This window comes from Folsomia candida, unplaced genomic scaffold, assembly GCF_002217175.1.
Source record: "Folsomia candida strain VU population unplaced genomic scaffold, ASM221717v1 Fcan01_Sc003, whole genome shotgun sequence".
NCBI classification, from domain to species: domain Eukaryota; kingdom Metazoa; phylum Arthropoda; class Collembola; order Entomobryomorpha; family Isotomidae; genus Folsomia; species Folsomia candida.
Genome location: NW_019091195.1, coordinates 8,028,163 through 8,051,345, shown reverse-complemented (window position 1 = coordinate 8,051,345; position 23,183 = coordinate 8,028,163). Strand labels below are relative to the sequence as shown.

General features: G+C 37.0%; 2 protein-coding genes and 1 long non-coding RNA gene across 5 annotated transcripts; all 3 read left to right on the top strand.

Moving 5' to 3' along the window:
• The first annotated feature begins 50 nt into the window (after positions 1 to 50).
• LOC118434943 lies at positions 51 to 1,403 on the top strand. The gene is made up of 3 exons (XR_004834393.1): positions 51 to 956; positions 1,025 to 1,103; positions 1,180 to 1,403. It is a non-coding gene; the product is annotated as an uncharacterized LOC118434943 (long non-coding RNA).
• A 2,702-nt stretch (positions 1,404 to 4,105) lies between these two features.
• LOC110847122 (nucleolar protein 14) lies at positions 4,106 to 8,470 on the top strand. The gene is made up of 10 exons (XM_022093983.2): positions 4,106 to 4,604; positions 4,695 to 4,844; positions 4,932 to 5,055; positions 5,184 to 5,700; positions 5,788 to 6,439; positions 6,520 to 6,684; positions 6,756 to 6,913; positions 6,983 to 7,339; positions 7,423 to 7,578; positions 7,663 to 8,470. The coding sequence occupies exons 1-10, from the start codon at positions 4,377 to 4,379 to the stop codon at positions 7,757 to 7,759; spliced, it is 2,604 nt and encodes an 867-aa protein (XP_021949675.1). The 5' UTR covers positions 4,106 to 4,376; the 3' UTR covers positions 7,760 to 8,470.
• A 989-nt stretch (positions 8,471 to 9,459) lies between these two features.
• Positions 9,460 to 23,180, top strand: LOC110847494 (myb-like protein A). Of its 3 annotated transcripts, none has more exons than XM_022094442.2 (5): positions 9,460 to 10,236; positions 18,710 to 19,560; positions 19,797 to 20,327; positions 21,116 to 21,287; positions 22,666 to 23,180. In XM_022094442.2, exons 1-5 carry the CDS (start codon positions 10,075 to 10,077, stop codon positions 22,849 to 22,851), a joined length of 1,902 nt encoding a protein of 633 aa, XP_021950134.1. In that variant the 5' UTR covers positions 9,460 to 10,074; the 3' UTR covers positions 22,852 to 23,180. The 3 variants fall into 3 exon arrangements, with proteins under 3 accessions (XP_021950134.1, XP_021950135.1, XP_035705587.1); XM_022094443.2 differs by lacking the exon at positions 9,460 to 10,236 and adding an exon at positions 17,806 to 17,971; XM_035849694.1 differs by lacking the exon at positions 9,460 to 10,236 and adding an exon at positions 18,248 to 18,419.
• Positions 23,181 to 23,183: the final 3 nt, after the last annotated feature.

Sequence of the window (23,183 nt, the reverse complement as noted above, 5' to 3'; positions counted from 1 at the left end):
TACAAGTGAAATACACACACACACTTTCGTACACCGTACTCGGGCTGCATCTTATCGCCCATTGGAACACTCCTTCCTAATGCCCATAGTTAATGCAGAGCTTCTTCGCCTGGCTGCCGGCTCCTTGCACATATTCATTCGAATTGCGGTAACACAGTACGTTAACCATTCCACTATTGCTTTACATGGAAATCATCATTTCTCAGATGCAACTTTACTTGTGTGCATTTTGCTTGAAACGAAAAGACTCTGCACTGCTTTGGTATTTAAATTATTTACTCAGTTAGCTGCAAACTATATGCAATGACTACATACGCAGACATGACATGACACGATTGCCGATTGCAACTTAACAAAAATTGCATACTCAAAACTTGCGTCTAATTTTTATGATGTAAAATGTATTTTAATATTTTACAAAAACAAAAGTTACGTGGAATGGAATTATGTGAAACTCTAACGAAGATTTTAGAATATTTTCTTTTGAACAAGATTAAACATTTGTTTTTAAGACAAATTCATTTCATTTATGCATTTTTCCAATGATGTACTTCTTCTGGTGTACTTCCGCATCCGTCCTCCTCACTAATAATAATTCGGTGGCGGCGGGGTGCGGTGGTGGGGTCGTGCTCAGTGCGTGCATGCGTACATATGTAGATATGCACATATATAGTGAAAGTGCAGTGGCAGCACTTATACGAACATCTCCCCCGGAACAACGCGCACTCTTTGTGAAACTATCTTTGGCCTAGACCATTTTGCTCACAAAAAGCGAGGGTGGTAAACCATGAACAGACTGCGTATGCATATATACTACTTATTATTGGTAGATGATGAGAATTGCCGTGAAAGTGCATTGGCTTGAGATGTGACCAAATAAGGCAAGATCCCGGAAAGAAAGCGCTGTTCAATGAAGGTTAATTCACGTGTACGAGTACATATGAACACATTTTAAGGTAGAGAATTCCGAGCATGTATATATTTTCACAACTAGCAACTTACTTCAAAAAGGTTGATTTTTTAGGACTTTGAGAGCACCTACAACTATTTGAGATTGTTAATTGACTTAAATTTGATGGAACTTTTTCATCTCCCAAAAAGGAGTTCGTAATCCTGATGCCCATATTTTTACTTTTATTTAATACAATTTGGGCTCAACTTATAAGAGATAACTTTTAGAACTGATGCTGCTGCTGTTGGGTTCAAATTCGGAGACGCTCCTATTACCGAACTTCATTTGGTCTGCAGTTGCCTGTTGCATGCAAATTCTTGCTCCACTACAGAAACCCAAAAATGGAGTCTCGTTCCAAAATAGAACGTTCTGCTGTTGTGCTTCTATCGGAGATCAAATTGCATATTTTATTTTATTCCCACTTTTGATTAGAGTTTTTTCTCAGATGTTAAATGCTTTTAATGTACCTAATTAAGGCATATAAAATATTCTATTATTTAGAATATTAAATTAGTCTGCATGTTGTGTATTTCAAGATAATGTGAATTAAATAACAAGCAAGAAACCTATTTTGACTAAAACCAACGCAGTCTTAATTTATTCATATTCAATCTCACTAATTAGTACATTTCTTTTTACAACTATTGATGAATTGATGGTGGTGATGATGATAAGGTTTGTACAACTCCAAAGGGAAGATCGAGAGCCAAGAGACCAGTGCATATTTGGACGAGGCGTGTTACATACATCTGTATTTGTGTGTTGTAAAAGAAAATTTGGACATCAGCCATTCAAATCTGAACCGTAAACTGAGTGACCTCATACGCCAACGCTACTCAATTCCGGTATGTGTGACACTGATACACATTTGCAAATCCAAACAACCCGAGCGATCTGTCTCGGTGGTAGTAGCTGCCGTTAAATACATGTGCATGTACGAGTTTGCTCTCCGACCGGCTCCGCTCCCACCAGAAAAGAGTGAATGGAAATGTGATGACTAATAATTCCCCGGTCTTATGACGGAAATAGATTTACTTCACAAACACAAAATGCAATAAATTCATAGCTACATATAAACTGTTTCATTTCATCTTGAAGCAAAAAAAAATCTTTTTGTCATTTATTACATATTTGGTCAGTACAACATAATTCGTGTATAATTATCCTAATTAATTACAGTACAGAATTTGTGGCCGTTCTTGCGTCTGCTCTGATAGATTGAATCAGATTGACTTTCTCTTTGTGCTTTGATGATGGTCGTTCAGAATAATTATTGAGCTTGATTCCGAGAGAACGCTGGTGAGGATGAGCAAGGGTGGAGCCAATTGAAAATTCATTGTTTCCATCCCATGAACCAAACGAGCTTCCGTTAACCAATTTTTCATCCATCAAGTTTGCAGAAACCGTGTCCTTTACGTTCTTAACAAATTGTCCCCGGAATCCTCTCCGACCGTCATACTTTGCGTTGTGGTTGTCGTCCTCATTATTTGCGTAGGTGACAAGGTATGCGTGTTTAGGAGTGGATGGGAAAAGGGAGTACACTGATAACAAAGACTTTACTGTGATGAAGCCGCTTCCATCTGGGTTGGCGAAGGTAAAAATCAGTCCAAAATGTTGTGGAGATTGAGACGGGAGGAATCTTAGTTGAAATTGGTGTTCAAAATTCTTGTTGTTGATTATAAATTTTGCATGGTATGGGAATGAGTACGACTTTGAGATATCCGTGTCGAAACCGCTCTTGGAGTGAAAGGGAACCAACAGGATTTTATGTTCATCGTTGTCATCATAGATCTGAACATAGGAGTGGTCATCTGATGATGATGACGGATTGTAACCTTCTGGTTGAACGTGTTTGGATTTGATAGTAGTTCTTCCATGACACTCGTTCCCATCAAGAATTTTGACATCACCGTTTGGAAACAGCTCTGGAATTTGTGATTGAAGGTGTTTCTGAAATTTGAGTTTTGATTCAAAGTCAAAATCTGTCGTGGTCATGCCCGGTTCCACAAACGTTGTCTGTCGGCTATATTTGCTGTTTTGCTGCACTTTCACTCCCTTTCTCCAGTTGAGTTTGACAGCTACCACGGATGTGGAATTTGATAGGGTGTCATCCTCCTCAGAAGTCATACCCTCACATTTCCACTTTTTCACGTAGAATGGGGACGAGATTCCGTTCAAGGGGCTTGAGAATTTGACCTTCACTTGGTCCGCCTGGCAAATTACGCGTCTCTCGAGTAATCCATTCTGGGGTTGAAATTTGCTGAGTTCTGCCTGGAACGATTTTCCGGACAATTCCTTTGCCACGGATCTCACTACTTTGATCTCTTTTTCTCGGTACGAACTGCTTTTCAAGGACTTAGGATGCCTATGATTTTTTGTACTACTGAATTCGAGATCAGAAATTGGATTTGCAACGGAGTCTTCAGCTCCGCAGTTTTTTTGTGGTCTTCCCATTGAGACTAGAAGAATCAGTTCTTTTTTATTCTATGTGGTCAAGTAGTTAGAAATTTAAAAACTACAAAAGTTGTTGTTGCTTGGACCAATGTTTGGTTGCGTATGCCTTAACAGGATGAATATGTAGCATTTATATACATCTCATAACGTACTGACAAATAGTTGTTGCATGTTGCATGTGAGGTGTGCAAACAACAAACGTTTTTACTGTGTACAGTCGTAAATGGAAAACGTTATATTGCACTACTTGTGTACAACTCATGCCAATTATGACGATGCGAGAGAGTGTCTGATGATGCTGTTTTGCGAATACGAAACACTAAATTCGTTTGCGAATGATGTTCATTGAACGTGGTCATTATTATATTGTACCACCATACCAATAATATACACACTCGTAAATATGTGCGAATCAGACACGTTTAATGATCAAATTAGGGTTTAAACTTTAAACAACAATAATCATATCAAGTATCCTTCACGTTTCTTAACGTTTATTATTATTAACTTATAAAAATTGTTAATTTTCATATAGCGTTTAATTAAACTTTAATTATGTAATGCGCATACGTAGCTTCACATTACATCAATAAATCCAGATTTACATATACGCAGGGGCTCAAATTGCTATTGAATGAAAAAATAGTACGCGGATGCAGTTTTCCTAAATTTAGTATGGACGGTAAAAATTATGCAATTTGGAAGATAATACAAATTCTCATACAAATTCTCAAAATTTATTTTGTTGAGACTGAATTCAATCTCATCGAGACCTCAATGCCCCAAACCCAACTCAACTCTGGGAAACCCAAACCCTCGAATTCACATCCTCTGTTTCTAAACACGTGCTCTCTGAAAACAACTTGGACTTATTATGATGGACACATCAAATTGAAATTGGTTTTCACGACCTCAGGTAGCACATTACTACTTCTTTTGTAGCTAGAATTATAGCTGTGTCACACACAAAATGGCCAAGAACAAGAACTCTAAGCGAGGCAATCTGAAGAAGAAGCAGAAGAGCAAAGGAAAGTCCACAAAGTCAGCTTTCCAATCGAAGGTTGTGACCACCACGCCCGCCCCCCTCGACAACCCATTCGAGCTCAGAGTGAACAAGAGGAAGCACGACAACTTGGGACGAAGGGGGAGGAACGAACAAGGTGTCCCCGGCGTCTCGAGGGGCAGAGCAGTCGAAAAGGTACACCAACCACCTCACTAATGACCATAATAATAACCCATTATTACCTAATTCTAACAATAAATCTAACTGGATTTTGTGCAAGTACAGAGAAAATCAACGCTCCTCCAGGAGTATAAAGTGCGAAATAAAACCAATGTGCTGCTGGATAACCGAATTGGAGAAAGAAGGAAGGGAATGCCTGAAGAGGAGAAAATAAATCGTCGCAGTGCTGCTGAAAAGGCTCGTCAGTTTAAAAAGGTGCATGTTCTTATAGTTAATTTGGAATAAAATTTTAAATCTTTGATCAGGAGTGGTTGAATTTTAAATTTACTTGTTATGTTTTAGAAATCAATATTTAATCTTCAAGAAACAGACGACTTTTTTACTCACAGAGGCCAACCGCTCTTGGAAATTGACCGATATGAAGATCCCAGAGACGGTTCGGATTCTGAGGAAGAAAGGCTTGATGGTGGGTATTAGTATTTATTGTTTTGAATCTGGTTATGAATTATAAATTATAAATTAGAATCACACTAATTGTGAGTTTAATTATACCTGCATTGTACATTTATCTGTATAATAACTAATTATTTGCAGCGGACTTTGTTAGCGATGCAAATTTTGGTGGATTCATGAAAGTTAAGAAGCAAGCAAACCAAGAACCTGATGACTTTGAATTAGACGATGAAGGGAAACCGAAAACTCACAAGCAGATAATTCAAGAACTAATTATAGAATCGAAAAAGAAAAGGTTTGAAAAAGCGAAAGAAGCAGATGCTAGTTATGAGCTGGTTTGCAAACTGGACGATGAATTCAAAAATCCAGACATCAGAAATCTTCTTCTGATGGGAGGAGGTAAAAAAGACAATAAGCAACCGGCAGAAGGCAACAGTGGAACCACAGAAAAAGAAGAGTATGACAAACTTGTGAAGGAGCTCCAGTTTGAAACAAAAACTGGAAAAGCAACCGATAGGCTGAAAACCGAGAATGAATTAGAACAGGAAGAAAAGGAAAAGTTGGAGCAATTGGAAAGAGATAGATTAAAGCGGATGGAGATGAGTGACACTACTGATGGTTCCCGTCCACATCGAAGTGCTGATGACCTTGATGATGGGTATTTTAATTAGGACTTTAATTCATATGCTTCATGCATTATTCTGTCTAAACTGCATTACCAATTAATTGGAACTAATGGATTTAGGTATTTTATTGAACCTACTCGCAAGATTAGTCAATCAGGAGACGCTGAAGAAAATGAAGATTCTGATAATGATGAAAATAGTGATAACGAGGATGATGAAGATGAAGATAATAGTGATACTAGTGACGGCTATAGTGACATTGGATCAGACGTGGAAGAAGACGACGACTCTTGTGAGAAAAAGACAAAAGGATGCTCAAAATTAAATGAAGACTTTCCATTAGAAGAATTGGAAGAAACAACAAACGTCAAAAGTCCAGAAGAAAAGTTTCAAGATATCCCCTTCGTTATTGGGATTCCTGTAAAATACAAGGAATTTGAAGCAATACTTAAAAAGCATAGAGCCCATTTCAAGTTTCATACCTCGTCTTCTTCAGAAGCTTTTAATCTAATTTTAACAAGGATGGTAAAATATAACAAGGCTGGCGACAAATCAAGATTACCAAAATTATTCAATTTTATTATGCGATATGTGCTGGATATGGCTGAGAGAACTAAAAAATTATCAATGCCCTTATTGAGAGTTCTGAACATTGCCCTTCCACACTTGCACTCATTGATTGTCTTATGTCCAAACGAATGTATTAATGCAGTCGAAGATGGAGAAATATTTGACGATTTTTACCCCCTAATAGGATTGCCTGTACATAAAGTGAGTCTTTTCAATTTATCACCACTTCCTTTAGCACAATTGATGTGAATGTCTAATTGATATCCTAAAATTTCTCCTAGATTTTATACTATAGTATTTGCTCACAAATATTCTCTGTGACAGACTTTCATCACAAAGTCCTCTCGTCAATGAAAGCAAGGCTTCTTGAAATTTTAAGTCAAACCAAAGCATCCAATATAAAAATATTAGCAAAGCTACTGTTTGTAATTAATATTGTGTATAAGGTAAGCTAGGATGATTATCTGTTTTATACATAACTTAATTTAGCATATATTTCAAATTTTATTCATGATAGCTTGGCGAAGAAGCGAAAAGATATACACCCGAAGTTGTCGTTTTACTAAATTCTATCTTGCAATGCTTTTCTGGAAATGAAACACGCTGGGCTGGATTTGCGATTCCCACGATACGACATGCAAAGTCATACCTCTATATTCTTCCAGAACAATGCAGGTATTACTTCATTATATTAATTAATTGTTATCATATATTCGATGTAAATTAATTGATCAACGTTTTCAGTAAAAACTCCCTTGTTAATGAGGAGATTTGGAAGTTAGTATCGGATAACGAGGACGGGGAAACCCCTGATCTACCTGACAAGCTGGGGGTACTCTATGTTACACTGATGTACATCAAAAAGTTTGTAGGTGTATATGAACGTCTTCCGTCAGCAATTGAAATATTTCATCACACCAAGAAGGCTCTTGTGGACTTACAACTGAAAATGAGCTGTCATTATCCACAAATTATTGTCGATAAATTGAGTGAAACCGTTGATGTCATTTCATGTATGAAACTCAAGAAAGAAATATTGACAGTGCAAGTTTCCAATAGACCGAAGCCATTAAAACTTTACGAACCATTGATAGAGGAAGAGTAAGTCCTTCACTGATATTGAAATAAATTTTTCACTTCCATTCCATTTATGTATTTTACTCTAATGCGCCATGTTTGTACAGCTTTGATGGAATTCGCAAGAAAAAGGCTCCAAAGGGAAAGCAAGAAACTGCACGATTGTCACACAAAGTAAAGCAAGAGATGAAAAATGCTGTTCGGGAAATACGAAAGGACACTGCATTTTTAGCTACGCAACAATTGCGAGAACAATTAGAAAAGTACGTACAGAAAATACGTATTTATGACATTCCACTCATTCATTTATGAACCAGTTAACAATATCGTTTTGAATTTAAAAATAGGGATGCTGACAGGAAGAGGAAAGTGAAAGAAATTCTTGGAAGTTTAGCAAATCAAGAAGGCGAGTATCAAAAGAGTAAACGACTAAAGAAAACATGATGACCATAGTTTACTGTGTATTTATAAATATTTTAGCCAATAGTAATAGAATAGGGTTCATGGGATCATCATACATAGGATAAGTTACGCGAGAGTATGTTTTGCATAATACTTCAACGGCATAATTATATATTGTGTATTTTATATAACATTCAGCGCAAAATGTTAGATTTGTTAATGCAAATGGCCCATCCTAAATTTTATTAGCTACTGGCTTCGGAATTTGTAACCGCTAACATTTGCTCATTATTACCAGACATATTGAGCACTTAAAATTCAAAGCAGAGTAGTGGTCATCTCCAACTGGAAGTTGATTGTTGAAAAATTTAGATGATTGTCGTAACTGCTGGTAGCAATCTCGAGTAAATTAGTCAACCCTGCAGTAATAGAGATTCTGTCTTGGAGATAATATTCTTAATCAACAGTTCCAGTGAGTGACGAACAGGAATGCAGACACAACTTCACTATCCTGTTGTATCATTACTACACAAATCGCTTATCTTTATTCTATAATACCTGTTCCAGTGACAGATGTTCAATTGCTCGTTCATTTTTAGATACAGTTTTATAACGATCAAAACTGGCCTTTAGCTGTAACTTTGCAAGTTGCCAGTATGCCTTTGACATCATTCAGAAACTTTATTTGTAATAATGCATCATGTATCCAATTCTATTACGAAATAAATTTCTCTTTTATCCGATGTACGCTTATTTATCTCCCAAGAATACCAACACATTTTGAATTCGTCATTTTATAAAATCGGTAAGTATTTTCAACAAATGCTGTATATTAATATTAATAGAGGTGACTGTATTACATATAACTTTTAAATTAATTGAATCTACATATTTGAAATTCAGGTTGTTATGATCAAATGTTGGTGACTTTACCAGTTATCTAACAAGCTGCATGCAGTTTACTCGAAAAGTAACGTAATAAAGGTGTTTTATTTATTTCCCTGCAGCAGAAAATTCTTCGTCGAGTCTATCTCATCCAATTTAATATAACATCACACCACAACCACATTTACTTTACACAGGTACTTTCATCGGCTGAAAACCCATCTTCTACATTATGCATACTTTTCTTCAGCTCGTACAAGATCACGGCGTCCCTCCCGTATGCGTTTGTGAAGTGGGATGGATGGAGTGGTGGCAAAGCTATTCAACAAACAACTTAAAGAATTCCTTTCTTACTTTATTAAAGACGAGACGCACACATTCTGGCTTTTCGTCGTCACGACTTGCTAGATGCCCAATCCTTTCATTTATTTGAGACAAGTCCGGCGTAATGTAAGAGAACTGACTTGGTTTTTGCCTACCAACTATGTACAACTTACGTACATACCCCACAACACCAATGTTTTTACCATTCCTCTGCTTACCTGCCTTGATTTGCCTTTTTTGCCTTGCACCTTTCTTCTTTGAGAACTCAGGTATTTCGTAGTATGTTCATACCTGAGCTTACCGCTCGTCATTGGGGTTGAAACTTCCTTCCAGTCAAAGTTTGAAACTCGGTCCGAGAAGAGCCTACCTGTTGCTGTATTGTATCCCTCGTTATTTTACGCGTCCATCCCCATCATAATGTGGCTGGTACTTACTTACAAATATTTAAGTGACGCTCATTATTGTTGAAATAAATACCCAATTCTAACTCCCGTAATAATACTGTCTCTAGAAAGTGGGTTCATCATTTTGTGGAATTTGCTCCCATGTATGTGTAATACACGTACATAGGTTTACATAAACCACGCGTTTGGATAATCACGTTGGTGTATGCTGTGGAATTCTCTTGATTGATTACAAATTGCAACATTGTGCATAAAAGGAGTTGTTCAAACATGTTAAATTTGTGACGGGAGGTGTTAAGAAAGTTATACATGAATCCAACTTAATTAGCACTTGGTTTGTTTGACACTTCAAAAAACGTGTGAACGGTGTCATTGTGAAACAATAAGCTGTGCAAAAAATGTCATAAAATATTATCTCACGACATAAGTGTCAAATATATGATCATCAGCATTGTTACTTTGTATTATTTTCATGTTGTGGATGAAACTTATAAAGTTACGACCGGTATGATGTTCAAGTTACAACAATTGTTAAAGGAAGTTTGTTTGAACACTAAAAGAATTCTACTCACATTCCTTTCCTAAAATAGTCCCGAAAGACGGTTCGATATGACCGGATTGGGAGAAAATAATATTACGGCACGTGTGAACTAATTGCCAGTTTATTTCATATCGTAAAATAATTAAGTGAAGAAGCCTCGAAAAGCAGCCAGTTACGCATATTTATATAAAATAGCCATCATCATGGGGCGTTGGAGTGGATTGAGTGGTTTGATTGATTTTCATTTCGAGCATGGTCACAGTGGTGGCTGTGGAAGTGGAAAGTCTGTAAATGTGACCACAAGATACCACAAATTGGATGACTCGATCTTCGTCCTTTGTCGGAACTGTGGCCATTCAAGCAAGGTAAGAAAGGGCACTAAATATTTTAAATCCGGAATGCTACGATGTATAAATCCGTAGGCTGTTAAGCGGTATTAAAATAGACTGTAAAGCAGTGTAATTGAGAAATGAAAGTCTGTTTTGTATTCTAATTTCCCTTGGGTAAACAGGGAAATATCGGCAGTGAAAATAAATTGCTACCGGATTTATTGCCACTTTATTATCATTTCCCGTTCATTCTGAGTAGGTGGGTGGGTGTAGTGCGGAGACGGTGGAGGAGGGTGGACATTAATTTACGTCGTCGTCATCGTCGCTCTACGGTCTCTTCAGGTATTGGGTTGAGTTGAGAACCTGAGAATGTGAACTCATCTCAGAGGTTGAAATAGACTATGAAAGAGAATTATTGGGCACTTATTGTTTCCCATATTTAGTCATGTGTAGATTTATATTAAAACCCAATATGTACGTGCGTCGCAGTATTCCTTTCACATATAAATTAATAACAGTACGCAATGCAGACCATTCATTCAACTTTTATGGACTGCGTTTTTAAGACCGCTTAATAAAATATATGCACATGATTTCTTCCAGGTAAATTATTAGTGCTCATTCCCTTTAAAAACTTTATATTGTTTTCTGCACTTAAGAATCTCTAATTATAACTTTCATTGTCTTGTATACCAAATTTGAACGATATCGATATGCAGTAAGAGTCCGAATATTTCCGCTATATAAGAAAGTATTTCACTAAGAAACTGTTACATACACAGTTAAGATGCCAATCAGTTTTGACCCAAACTTTAAAATAGCACTCGGAACTATTAAAATTTTTCAAAAGAGATTTCATTTTGTAGACAAATAGTTAAACAATAGCGACCGCATATTGTTGAAACAAATTTTGAAGAATGCATTTAGGATTAAGAGATAAAAAGAGTTGAAATTCCTGAATAGAGCGATAAAACCAAGATAATGCGGATGACTGGTGAATAATCTTGTCCAAAATCTCAAAAGTCCAACTTACTTTACGGCTCATATCAAATCTCAAGTCATTTGGTTGGAACTAACCATGATGATGAGATGAGACGCGTCTCGAGTAAATCTGACTGGCTCTCATTGTGTGTGAGTGGCACCCATAATTTCCGTTTCATCCATTTTTTGTAAGAGATACCAGAGATCAACATATTTCTAGTCGACATCTCACCACAACAACAGCCCTTTCCGAGTTTGGTTTATGGTTTTTGGGTATGTCTTGTTATGGTTGAGTTCATAAATTGTAAAAATGTATGTAATCCTAGTCGGGATGCTCATGTTTCCATCCCGCAGACTTGTCTCTCTCTTTTTGTGAAATCCACCTGTGTGTTCTTGAACTTTATACATTTCACAATTCCTCACCTTATAATCACACGAATTCTCTTCGAGAGACCTGCACCTACAGAGGAGAATTTGTGACCAAGAAAATTCCCGTAGATGTGATTCAGTCGAGTGATAGTGCTACGAAACTTTTCATTTTTCGTCGATGCATGTGTGTAACTAAAATATGTACAAGTAATAGTATATGCACATTCCCCTTCTGCTGCTATAACCATTTTCTACTTATTTAGCTGTAGCGTATCCCCTCTAATATTATTATGAGATGAGGCTGACTTAACTCTTTTTGTGGGATCGGTGATGCGATGAGATGAGATACTTGAGTGATTTCTCATCATGGTCTATCCGCATTCTTTCCGAGAGATCGGATGGAATACATATTCCATCGTCTGCCTATGTGGTGTGTGCATAGCCATCCTTTTGCTCGTAGTAGGACTTCCCTTAATCAATTTCGTTCCAAATGTCACTCAAGTATTTATCCTGGTAATTCATATTTTTCAAAAGTAGTGGACATGCAAAGTTTTAGTCTACTTTGTTATGTTAGACGACGCTAATACTCTGTATGCCGTATGTCAAAATTTATGCATAAGGTTTGGACCTTTGACCGTTAAAGCTCGTCGGTAATGCACATACATCTGTACGTCCGGCATTCCACTAATTCATCCCAGCATCCCAGCTAATTTGAAATAGGTGTGTTACGAACGAACACGAAGGAGTTGAGGATAAAATCTTGTCCTATGAGGATTACATGGTGAATACATGATTCTCTCTAATAAGCAGGATTTCACTGTCAAAGTCAATATTTTATTTCCTTGAGCCTAGTAAAACCTCGAGTTAGTTGTTTGCTCTTCAATTTGAGTAGAAGATTTCCCCTGGACGCATGAATCTCCCCCTTTCCTATTTTTCCAGGAAACCCCAAGAGACGTATTGTGGGCAACCACTTCTCTCATTAAAGTCAACTGATTTCATACCTGGCTTAATTTATGGAGCTACTAACTACCTCAGAGATGCAGAGGTTATATTACTTTTCCCACTTTTCCCTTAATTTTCTACCCCATAACGTAATCTCGCCCATATTTCAAGCTCGCCCTTATCAGGAGCAGGTCAAGCCCACTCCACGCCAATGTTAAAAAGTGAATCCAACTCCTGGTAAACTCGCTAATTGTCCTAGACCGTAGGAGATTTATTTGTCGAAATGTTCCTCTCCAACCGATTATTATGGAGCAGCCAGTATGTACATTTGTACGTAGCAGTGGTGCTTAAGTAACAACAATCTTATATGTCAATGATTCCCTGATCAACTAGCTTTACACTTGCACACAACCTGCCAACCTACCCACCACCTTTCGTACCAAAGGAATTTTTAGAGGCTAATCTGGGAAGAAATGGAAGATATGGTGAAATTAAAGTTGGACGCGATAAACAAAGTAAATAAGTGCCTTCACCACTTATGTACACCTTCAGGTTTTAAAACTATTCCACCAAACTTGTGGGCCGCACGTTCCATTAGTATTCCAATCTTTTTGAAGTTTGGAAATCTGAGATGTTGTATCATTTCTTCCACATAATTTCTTGAATTTTGAGACCAACCATGTATGCACATTATTATTCCCTTAACAAACGAGATTTTCACTACCCCCACACACTTTCAAAGTTTGAAATAGCATAAATAATGAGTGGGGTACTCGAACCATTTGTATTATGTCCCATTCCTTTTCATGATAATACACATTGCACAACAATACAACCAATGAACTCTCTCATTTCCCTCCAGTTGATCTTTTCTATAAGAACTCCTTTCAAATGTTTCGCTTCTTTATAAATCGTAGAAAATGTTTCGGATTTTTAGACTCTCAGTAAATATAACCACAAAACCAACGCTGCTACGTATGTATGTACATGTTATAAGCGGATTAAAAGAAGCACCGTGTCATGGACATGGATCGAGGACATACGAATGAAAGACGACAACAAGTAAAAAAAAAATCGCCCTGGAATGACATTTTGTGTTCAGGATACACACAATCCTTCGTCATTCTTTGAATTGTCATTTTGAGTTTGACACGGGTATAGAAGAAAATAAGGCTCATGACGATTGTCGAGTGTGAGTCGTTGTTATTTCGAAAGTTCACTTTTCAAATTTCGAGCAATACAAAAGGTCTTATTGTAATCTTGGTTTGATTCGGTTGGAACCGTAACCAGGTAGAAATGCTGAGCGAAGGAATATACAACCACCCCTTGAATTGTTATATGTTAGAAATTCTTCCATGTGAATGAACACCTGCCTCATTCCTTGATTTGTACTCTGTAAGAAAGAAGACTTTAAATTTCTGATGGCTTTTGACTTTTCACCAAATTCCTACTGGCCTACTTTGTGCATATATTAACCTCGCACAAGTAAGTAGTATATGGTTGCATGCTTTCATATAAACAATTCTTATTATTTCCTGCAAATTCATTAAAAATTTGGCATCAAGTTGAAAATTAGTTAACACGCAGATGAATAACGGTTGTGAGATAGTTTTAACTTATTTTTCTAGCAATTATGTCAGATATTTCAGAAAAGTAAACTGCAACCGAAGAGGAAAGTATCACTTCGCCATTCATCCAATTTCAAAGCTGGTCTGACCTGTGCATGAGTAAATTGTATACGAAGCTGGTTATCACTGCTTGCTATTTTACATTTGACGTCACTTAAAACAGGAATGTGCTTCTCTAATACTCCAATCATGATCTGCATAGAACGTCATTAAAAAACAATTGGGGTTATTAAAAATCATTTTAAAGAAAATTCATGATGTTGGCATATTATTGTGCTTCTGGTTTTATACTTGTGCCAAATTGAATTACTTTCAACATGTCACTTTGTGATACAATTAAAAAGGTTAGTTGTTTTCTTGCTCGAATTGCCTCAAATATTATTACATGTTAGATGTCGTCTTTCTTCAATTTACATAACAGATCTATTATTTACGTGGATGAGATAAAATACTTTTCGTAGTTTAGATTCATATAGTTATCTACACAGTAGATATGTTTTATGGTCAGAAAATAAAAGTTTAGGCAAAACCTTTAGATAGTCCAGAAATACTGAAACTTGTAAATATTTTTTTAATACGCTGTTTTCAGTAAGTGTGGCTAGACAAAAAAGAAAGAACGGCGTACTTTTATTAACTGTACAAGTTTAGCTTCAAAAGTTGCGTAACAGATAGTTATCAGCTATCTTACTTATCCGTTTGTAGTGTAAAAATTGTATTTTTTGGTCTGGATTTTGATAAGGAACTTTCTCAGGAACTTTCATAGATTTTCAAAATAACCAAGAAAAGAATCTGTAAAATGACTTATCATGTACGAAAGAAACTTGTAAATGAATAAATGGTGGTGCACCTACCGACAACAGTAAAGTAAAAATTCCACACAAAATTACAATGGTCACGACGCAAATTGCTTGTTAACCGTTACTTACATGTTATGTATCTTATCATCATGGGATCATCTTCATCAGTGTCATATGAGCATGCCACGAAGCGCTCACGGACGATTCTACTCCAAACCAGACGCTCGTTTTAAATTGCTTGATGCAAAGTCACCAATCATACCACACAATCTCGCGAGATGTGAGTTTATGTTTAGCTGAGCAGACACTTTGGCTAAGTGTCTGATAAAAATAAGCCATGGTAAAATTTTATACCACACTCGTAATAATGTCCACTCGTGCAAAAATCATTACAAAATTTTAAACAGGTTTAACTAGATTTATTAGTTTGTCTAATTGTAATCCTGCAGGACTTCAGTTGTCAAAAACAATAAAGTACAAATATTTTCTCACATCGGTATGACGCAAGAAATCACATTTACATATGACCATATATTTGGTCTCATTAATACATTTGCACTCATTTTTATAAGCAATGAACCAAGTGTCATTTTCTGATTGTTCCTCTGAAACTTGAAAAATTACAAAATTAGATACAAAAGTGGAAAGATGGGCTGGTTTTTGTAACGAAACAAGTTTCACAAGCGACGCATTCCCCTGGAGGAAGAATGAATTATGTTCTCGGCCCGTGTCAGTACAACTTTTAATTTTTGCTAGGTCTTTTAGTCCGTATCAATCTATCCGTTCGTGGTGAGTGAGTATCGATCTGACAACCACTAGTACAAGTTATGCGGTAAAACCGCGGAAAAGAACTATTTTTTAACACTAAGTACGTTATATCCCACGATTATGCCCATTAAAAGTCGAATTTTGGATATCCCGCCATAGCTCAAAAACCAGGTCGATTTCGAATAAGTTGTAAATAGGAGAAATCTAAGGTGGGCCATTCCAAAGACGGTCCCACTTTGCTTCGGTCGCTAGAATGTAACATCTTGGCTGTAGTATTGGTAAGAAATTTGCAGCCGAAATTGCGAAAATTTTCAAAGCTTTGAACTTAGCGCCAGACACAAGCTGCATTTCGAAAAATGGTTTATGAGAGGAAATACCACATAGCTCTGAGGAATAATTATCTAGTTGCAATATCTTCAAAAAGTCAATCTTGTTCATGCTACCCTTGTCAGAATGACACGACCCGAAAATCGACATTTTGAATTTTCGCGCCAAAAGGAGGCATGATATGAAAAAAATTTCCGACTAAAATTTGTAGCTATTCGTCCTGTGGATATAACCCTGTCGCTGGTTTTTTTTAATCTTTGGCCTAAATCATTTACGTATTTAGTGTTATTTTGTAAAACAAAACGTTTTGGTGCATATTTCAAAAACGTTTCAAAATTTCGAAAAACGGTATGCGTGGCCTATACCTAGATTTGGGAGACGGTCATAAAGTTCTTTTACCTTATCTTTCTATCTTGTAAGGTTTCGCCACACGAGCATTTTTATTTAACATTGGAGTGTCTGCTGACATACTATACCTTTCATATACACATCCAGCAAGTGAACGTGGATAGAAAAAATAGAAAAACTTGTCCTGAATTGAACTTGCTGAGCCATTTATCTTTCTTTCTTGAAATAATGATACGGTCATCAAACTAGTCAAGCATTCTACGGCCACATGCTCGGATAGAAGATACGTGTGATATAGAAGAGGAAACAAAATTTGCATTAGGTATTCTACAACAGAGTAAAAGCCAAGGCTTTCACACTGCATCTTTTACATAGCTCCAATATCTATGTACGCGTAGCATAATGGGTTCGTCCACTGAACTTAACGTTATTTTATTTTATTGCTAACGATCAGTTTGAAGAACGGTCAGAATGCCACGAGCAGTATAGAAAACTGTTGCATAGCTGTGTAGCTGTATAGCTGGCAAGGCAAAAAACAGAAAACAATGGACTGCTAAAAAAGCTCAACCGGATTGTTGCCTTTTCTTCAGTACTTAGGATTAGTGTGATGCTCTTCACTTATTTATTTATTACGAGTTTTTTACATGTGCACCTATTTGATATTAAATAGGAAGAGCTCTGCTACAAATTGTAAAATGCAAGGGATTTATTGCATTGCATTTACGTCGCCCTTCGTGATTGACAGTTGTTTTTCCTTCTCATATTCCTATAGCATGCTACAGAAATATGACTTTAAAGTCCAAGTTATGAAACCTTTTGCCGGTCGGTGGTAACAATAACCACTTGCGAACTATCTACGAGTGATGCAAATCGTACATATATATGTACGTATGTATGTACATACGTATGGGTTAGGTCCGCTGCTGCTACACTTTTAGCGATTTTACCTGGCTTCTGGTTCTACTCTCTCTATCTCATGTTTTAATTGCGATGGGATGTTCTTACATATCAACTTCTTCTTCCAAACCACTTTCAAGTTCATGGCTATCTTAATAATATTGCGATGACCAAATGTTGCAGCGTTTCACGTTTTATATCTGATATTGTTGTTGCATAGAAGAAGTGTCTTGTCGAGTTTCTCTTGTCCTCACAGTTATTCACTTGGTTCAGTTATTATTTACCACAGTTATTTGGTCGGTTTGGTTTTAGTCGGTTGGATTAGTTGTCACTGCTGAGTTTGACAGTTGTCTAAAGTTTTTAGACGTTCTATGGTCGGACAAGGTGGGTTTTAAACAAAATTCGTTGTGCATTAGTTTGGAAATAATTGATGACACAACATAGGTTGCTGGGAGAAGAGTGTCGTGTCTGCAACGTGTCAACGCCAACATTCCAGTGGTTTCGTTTACTAAGAAAACTTGGTTGGTTTGACAGTAGTGCAGAAATTGTGTGATCTGTCTGACGGTGATGTGTGCGAAGGTGACAGGTGGCTAAAATTATTTCTGTACAGAGTTGACTTTTGCTACCACATTTTCAGTTACGAACTCGTAAAAGTGAATATTGACAGTCTGCAATCCTCTTCTGCTACCTGCCAAAATGTGCGAAGCTGCAAAGGTAAATTAAGAAATTCTTCAGCGGCCAATGTTTGACTTCCACAAGTACAAATATATTTGCACAATGAGAAACGAGGAGAAATGCTAATAAAGAAATTCAGAATTAAGCTACCGTACAAACGGTTAATTTGTAAATTACCTCATTCTGATAACTGATAACTAAACTAATTTGTTTTTCCCTTATATATTTCTGTATATGTAACATGTATTACATGTACATACATACGTGCCATGTTTATCACGATCAATTGATTAAAATAATTTAATAATGTGACAAATTTACATAAAAATAACAGCGAATTACATTTCATATTCTGGTTTCGCTAAGTTGCTGTTAAATCACAGATTCAAGCATGATTAAACATTATTTAATACATACAAAATCCATTAAAAGCAAAAGTTGCAATGACCTGTAGATTCGGTTAACACAAAACGTCGTTTAAATTCGAGTAATAAAAGTGGTATAGCAATAATTTTTAGTTAGAGGGGCAAGAAAAATGTTCACATCCTTTGTTGGTGTAAATACCTGCAAGGAAGTTGTCTTGCTTCGTGGGAGAAACTTCATTTGCATGCACTTACGTACATCTATATGTATATATCTATAGATGCATGTAACATCGTGTGCTCCCTCAGTCATTGTCTGAGTTATCTTGTAGACTCTTGCGAAATAAAGTTGAATAATTATCACATTCCTTGCCATCAATCAGCCATTTTAACCCTTGTTTTTGTTTGCTTGTAGAAAGAGGAAGTAAAGAAGATTGGTGACGGGACTGGGGTGAGACTGGGTAGAAACCCCAAACAATTTTTGACATGGTCTGCAACCGCTGCAAACAATAGGCTTCAAAGGATGAGCAAAACTTTGGCGAACAACATCACCCGGCTCCAAATGAAAATGGAGAAAGCAATTCCATTCCAACCAGGGGTCGGAGGAAGTAGTGGAGAGTACTGTAGCAAGTCTTGTGAAAACGGAAAACTCGAGAATTTCGAGTCCTGTGGTGGTGGTGTTTATGGGGGTCGAAATTTGAACGACAAGGATGAAAATAAGAGAACTTCTCCGGATGTTGTCGTTAATATGTCAACAAAACTAGTGAACACCACAGGAGTCACCCCTCCAAGTTGGAATGCTAGTTATTGTGGCAGTGATTCAAATGATGTGAAATTTATAAACAAAATGGTGAAACAACTCGGAGAAATCGGAAGATATCAATATGACACTCGCATCCAAAGTGCTAGGATCGTGCAGAGTCATCCCAGCGTCTCTCAAATTCATAGTCACGGCAGTGTCGCCAATCCGGATAAAATTATCCAGATAAATGTTGAAAGCTATCATGCCTACTCATGTGAAGAAATCGACAAGACCAAAGTGACGAGTGACAACGACTGTAATAATGTTGATAAAAGTGAGTCCGTAGCAGATGAAATTCACAAAAAAATAGATAAAATCCTGGACATGCGACCACCTCATCATCTGGAGGACTTGTTTTACGACAGTGGGACTGGAAGTGCCAACACGAGTATAAGTGGCAGCTCTTTGTCATCCCCTACTGTCAGCGACTCATCACCTGCCAACAACAGCAGTGTAGTCCCTTGGTAAAATTTGAACTTTTTTAAAAATGCTTTACCATGGTCCATGTCTGACTATGCATATGGGCGCAGGCCTGGCTATACATAGATTACAAATATAATTTCTTGTATGAATCGTCCGCTCCGTCCAAGTCAGTCCTGAAATGAAACTATTCTCATTCTTCTTCCTTTGGGAAACAATTCGTGCTATACTTTATATTTTTATTTTAACACAATGCCAACCTCTTCCTTTGTCCCGACAGGAATCGTGCAACCGAGGAGAGTTCGTCTTCAAGTCATAATTTAAATTCCTTCTCGCCATTCGTCATTAGTCAGAAGCTTGAACACGACAGCAGCAACAAAAGTGACTTCATGAGTAATCCAGGGTCTGTAAAGAAGGTGAACAACAGCAATGCGTCTCGTTCTGTGACTACTGAAAAGGACGGTCCATTACTAACACCACTCGATTACAATAACTCTACAAACTCTGGAGTCTCCTCACTCCTAGACTCAACGGATGAGAGAAGCCTCCTCCTTGAAAACAGGAACAAATCAAGTCATAACAAACGCGGATTGAGAAACAATGGAAGCAAAAATGTGGAAATTTGTAATCATAAAAATGCGGTGGAGAGTAGCAAACCGGAGAACAATTTGGACACCAGCAAGTCGAATTTGTTAAGACTAAAATCCCTCAACTTTGACTCATATCCACCTTCATCGAAACTTGCCATCACGATTTTTGAGAAGGAAGGCGAACTACGGCATGCACTTTGGTTTCAAGCTGGAATCCCAAGGTAAGGAATTTCTCATTGTTGTAATGTTGTGCTACCTCCTCCAATAAATAAACCCATGCATGTATGTCGCTTGTTTTATGGATATATTTCATTCTGTCGGACGGATATTTAGTTCTTTTTGCAGCATGAGCTTATACGTCAAAACATGTACATACTCATAATGCATGCGTGTATTTATTTCAATCTCGTGCTCTGTGCTGGTTAGTTTTAAAATGTCAGACAAAGCCCGACCACAACAGATCAAATCTGAAGCCACAAAACAACGAATCTCGAGTTCATAGCGTGTAGGTTGGTTCAGCAGTTGCGTTGAATTGCTGCTGCACTTCATTAAAATACAATTTCAATGATGATTATTGAGTGTCTGTCATTGTATTGAGTGGCATTTCGAATCTTAAATCAAATCACAGTATAAAGAATGAATAAATATGTATGACCGACCACATATATATTCTGGCTATAACTCGATTCACCTGCTTTTCATTCGATTCATGAAACTCTCTTGAGATTTATTTAACCATTTATTGTCAAGTATTTTGATCGCATGCACATAACGAGAACGTTTATTCACATTTACGATCAAATCTTGAACATCTCATGCAAGTTATGTATGAATATCCAATCCTTATAATTCAACCTTTTGACATGGAGTTAATAATTACTAGATCATTATAATGTGATTGACCAGTATGTCCAGTATGATTGACCAGTAGCGTACCGTTCTTGTACTACTTAGTCACTACTGAAAGTATGGATATTTGCGTTTTAATACTGTATAATACGTTTTACAGAGAAATTGCTTTGGAAATACTGAGAAATGAGCCAATTGGGTGTTTCATTGTCCGAGAATCGACCACTAAACCCGGATGTTTCGCCCTATCGCTAAGGGTGCCCAAGGAATACCAGCCATGCGGAATTGCTCATTATCTAATTCTCAAGTCTAGTCGGGGGTACAAAATCAAGGTAATTTAATATAAAATCAAGTGTTATACGTACTTACGCACTCTCAGCAATGCAATGCAATGCAATGCAATGATATGGTATACCAATTGTATGCATGCGTTATATAGAAAAAGGTCTCAATATAAATATGTGTGGTTTTATGTATTTGTATTCGAATCCTCATGACCAAAATACCATGAATATACCATATCTCCGGAGACAGACAGGTGATGTATATAATGAAATTAAACCAAGAAATATCAAATAAAAAAAGTGTTTGGACGAACACACACCTGCCGGTGGCAGTTGCATCTGAAGATGAGTTCAAGTTCAGGTATAAAAAACGAAGGTCGCTCGCCAAAGTAATTTGTTTGATTATTTGAAATGGAGGGAACTGGGTAGACGATGAGGAAGAAATAAACTGCACGTTGTTGATCATCATACAACATTTCTATTGTAAATGATTGTTTGACTATTATTGAGATAAGTCAGTAATAAGTATTTAAAATCAAAAGAAATATGAGAATTAAGTTTTCCCCCAGCATCCTCTCCACCATTGAACATCACATAATAATTGTTGTACCCAGCATATCTTTCTCATCATAAACGTTCACAAACTTTCGAGTTGCTTTGTAATTTAAAAAATTCCAAGACCATAAGTCACGACGGTGAGATTGTTGTTTCGTTTTTTGATCAATATCATTCTTTGGTAAGTTCCTTTGGTACCGTGGGTTGACTAATCTTTAGCTCAAAAGGACTAAATTTTTAACAATAAAGCACTGATTTGAAACTTGGTATTAAATACGTTATTAGAGAATACCTTGTGTTATTCATTCCTAAAATTCATATCCTTTATAAATGTTGAGTTTTAGGGAGGGAAGAAACCGATGAGAGATATCATTATGCATTTTCTTACTAAGTAAGTTTGAAGAAAAGGTAAAAATTGTGGTGTTGGTTGATGCACCGAATACGATGTTGAGATTCTCTTTCGTAAATTACAAGAATGTTTGAGTGGGCGGATCACCAAATCCATAAGCCTTTGGTGGTGGAATCTTGTAAATTCACTTTAAATGTTAAACAGTATTTTATGTTAGAGGAGATGCTCTGCTGATGATGAGATGGCCTGTCGGGTCAAGCATTTTGCTTTGGGTGCTTTTCCACCCAAAGTATGTAGCAAAGTCATATTTCCCTGCATCTGATCCATGGTTAGTGAATGGTTTAGGGGCCATATTGAGGAATATGTAAGTGTGTAATTATTATAACTGACAATGAGAGAGAGAGAGAGAGAGAGAGAGAGAGAGTTCAACAAGTGGATGCGTGTGCTTTGTCTATAAAATTCAAGGTTATTAACGTTATGGTATGAGGTGATAAATGACCATTTCTCATTATTTGATGGCAGGGTTTCACAAAGGAATTTCCAACTCTGACCGCCGTCGTTCACCATCACTCCATCCTGAAAGAGCTGTTGCCCGTCCCTTTGTCGGGGGTGGGGGGACAAGTGAAGAGCCTCCGGGTGAGCAGAGCAAATTCCACCGATTTCATGGAACCTGAGAAACTCTTCATTGGAAAGTACACTGACTTCTAGTTGCAGCATGTTACATGTTATCTCCAATCAGGATACTCAGGATTCGCCGACGCGACATTTATGACTTCCTACTAATAATTTCTATTTTAGTATGTGATTTTATTTCTCCGTCAATTGTTAAAATATTAATTCGTAAACGATCGAGATTTGTTTTGTCCCTAATTTTATTTATTAATATGCTTTAACCTGACGTGTGCGAAGACAGGTCTTCTGATTCCGATTAATATATTGCTAACTAATAGATGTTAATACGAATGATTTGTATGTGTTAACTAGTCCTATACAATTGAAGCATGCAGAGCGTAAGATTAAAAGAAATATGCTATACAGAT

Bases quoted from the DNA above. Each gene is read 5' to 3' on its own strand.
- LOC110847494 (XM_022094442.2), top strand. From the start codon at position 10,075: ATGGGGCGTTGGAGTGGATTGAGTGGTTTGATTGATTTTCATTTCGAG. The intron at 10,237-18,709 runs GTAAGAAAGGGC...GTTTGCTTGTAG, and splicing joins ACTGTGGCCATTCAAGCAAG to AAAGAGGAAGTAAAGAAGAT. The intron at 21,288-22,665 runs GTAATTTAATAT...ATTTGATGGCAG, and splicing joins GTCGGGGGTACAAAATCAAG to GGTTTCACAAAGGAATTTCC.
- LOC110847122 (XM_022093983.2), top strand. From the start codon at position 4,377: ATGGCCAAGAACAAGAACTCTAAGCGAGGCAATCTGAAGAAGAAGCAG. The intron at 5,056-5,183 runs GTGGGTATTAGT...AATTATTTGCAG, and splicing joins TGAGGAAGAAAGGCTTGATG to CGGACTTTGTTAGCGATGCA. The intron at 6,685-6,755 runs GTAAGCTAGGAT...TATTCATGATAG, and splicing joins TAATTAATATTGTGTATAAG to CTTGGCGAAGAAGCGAAAAG.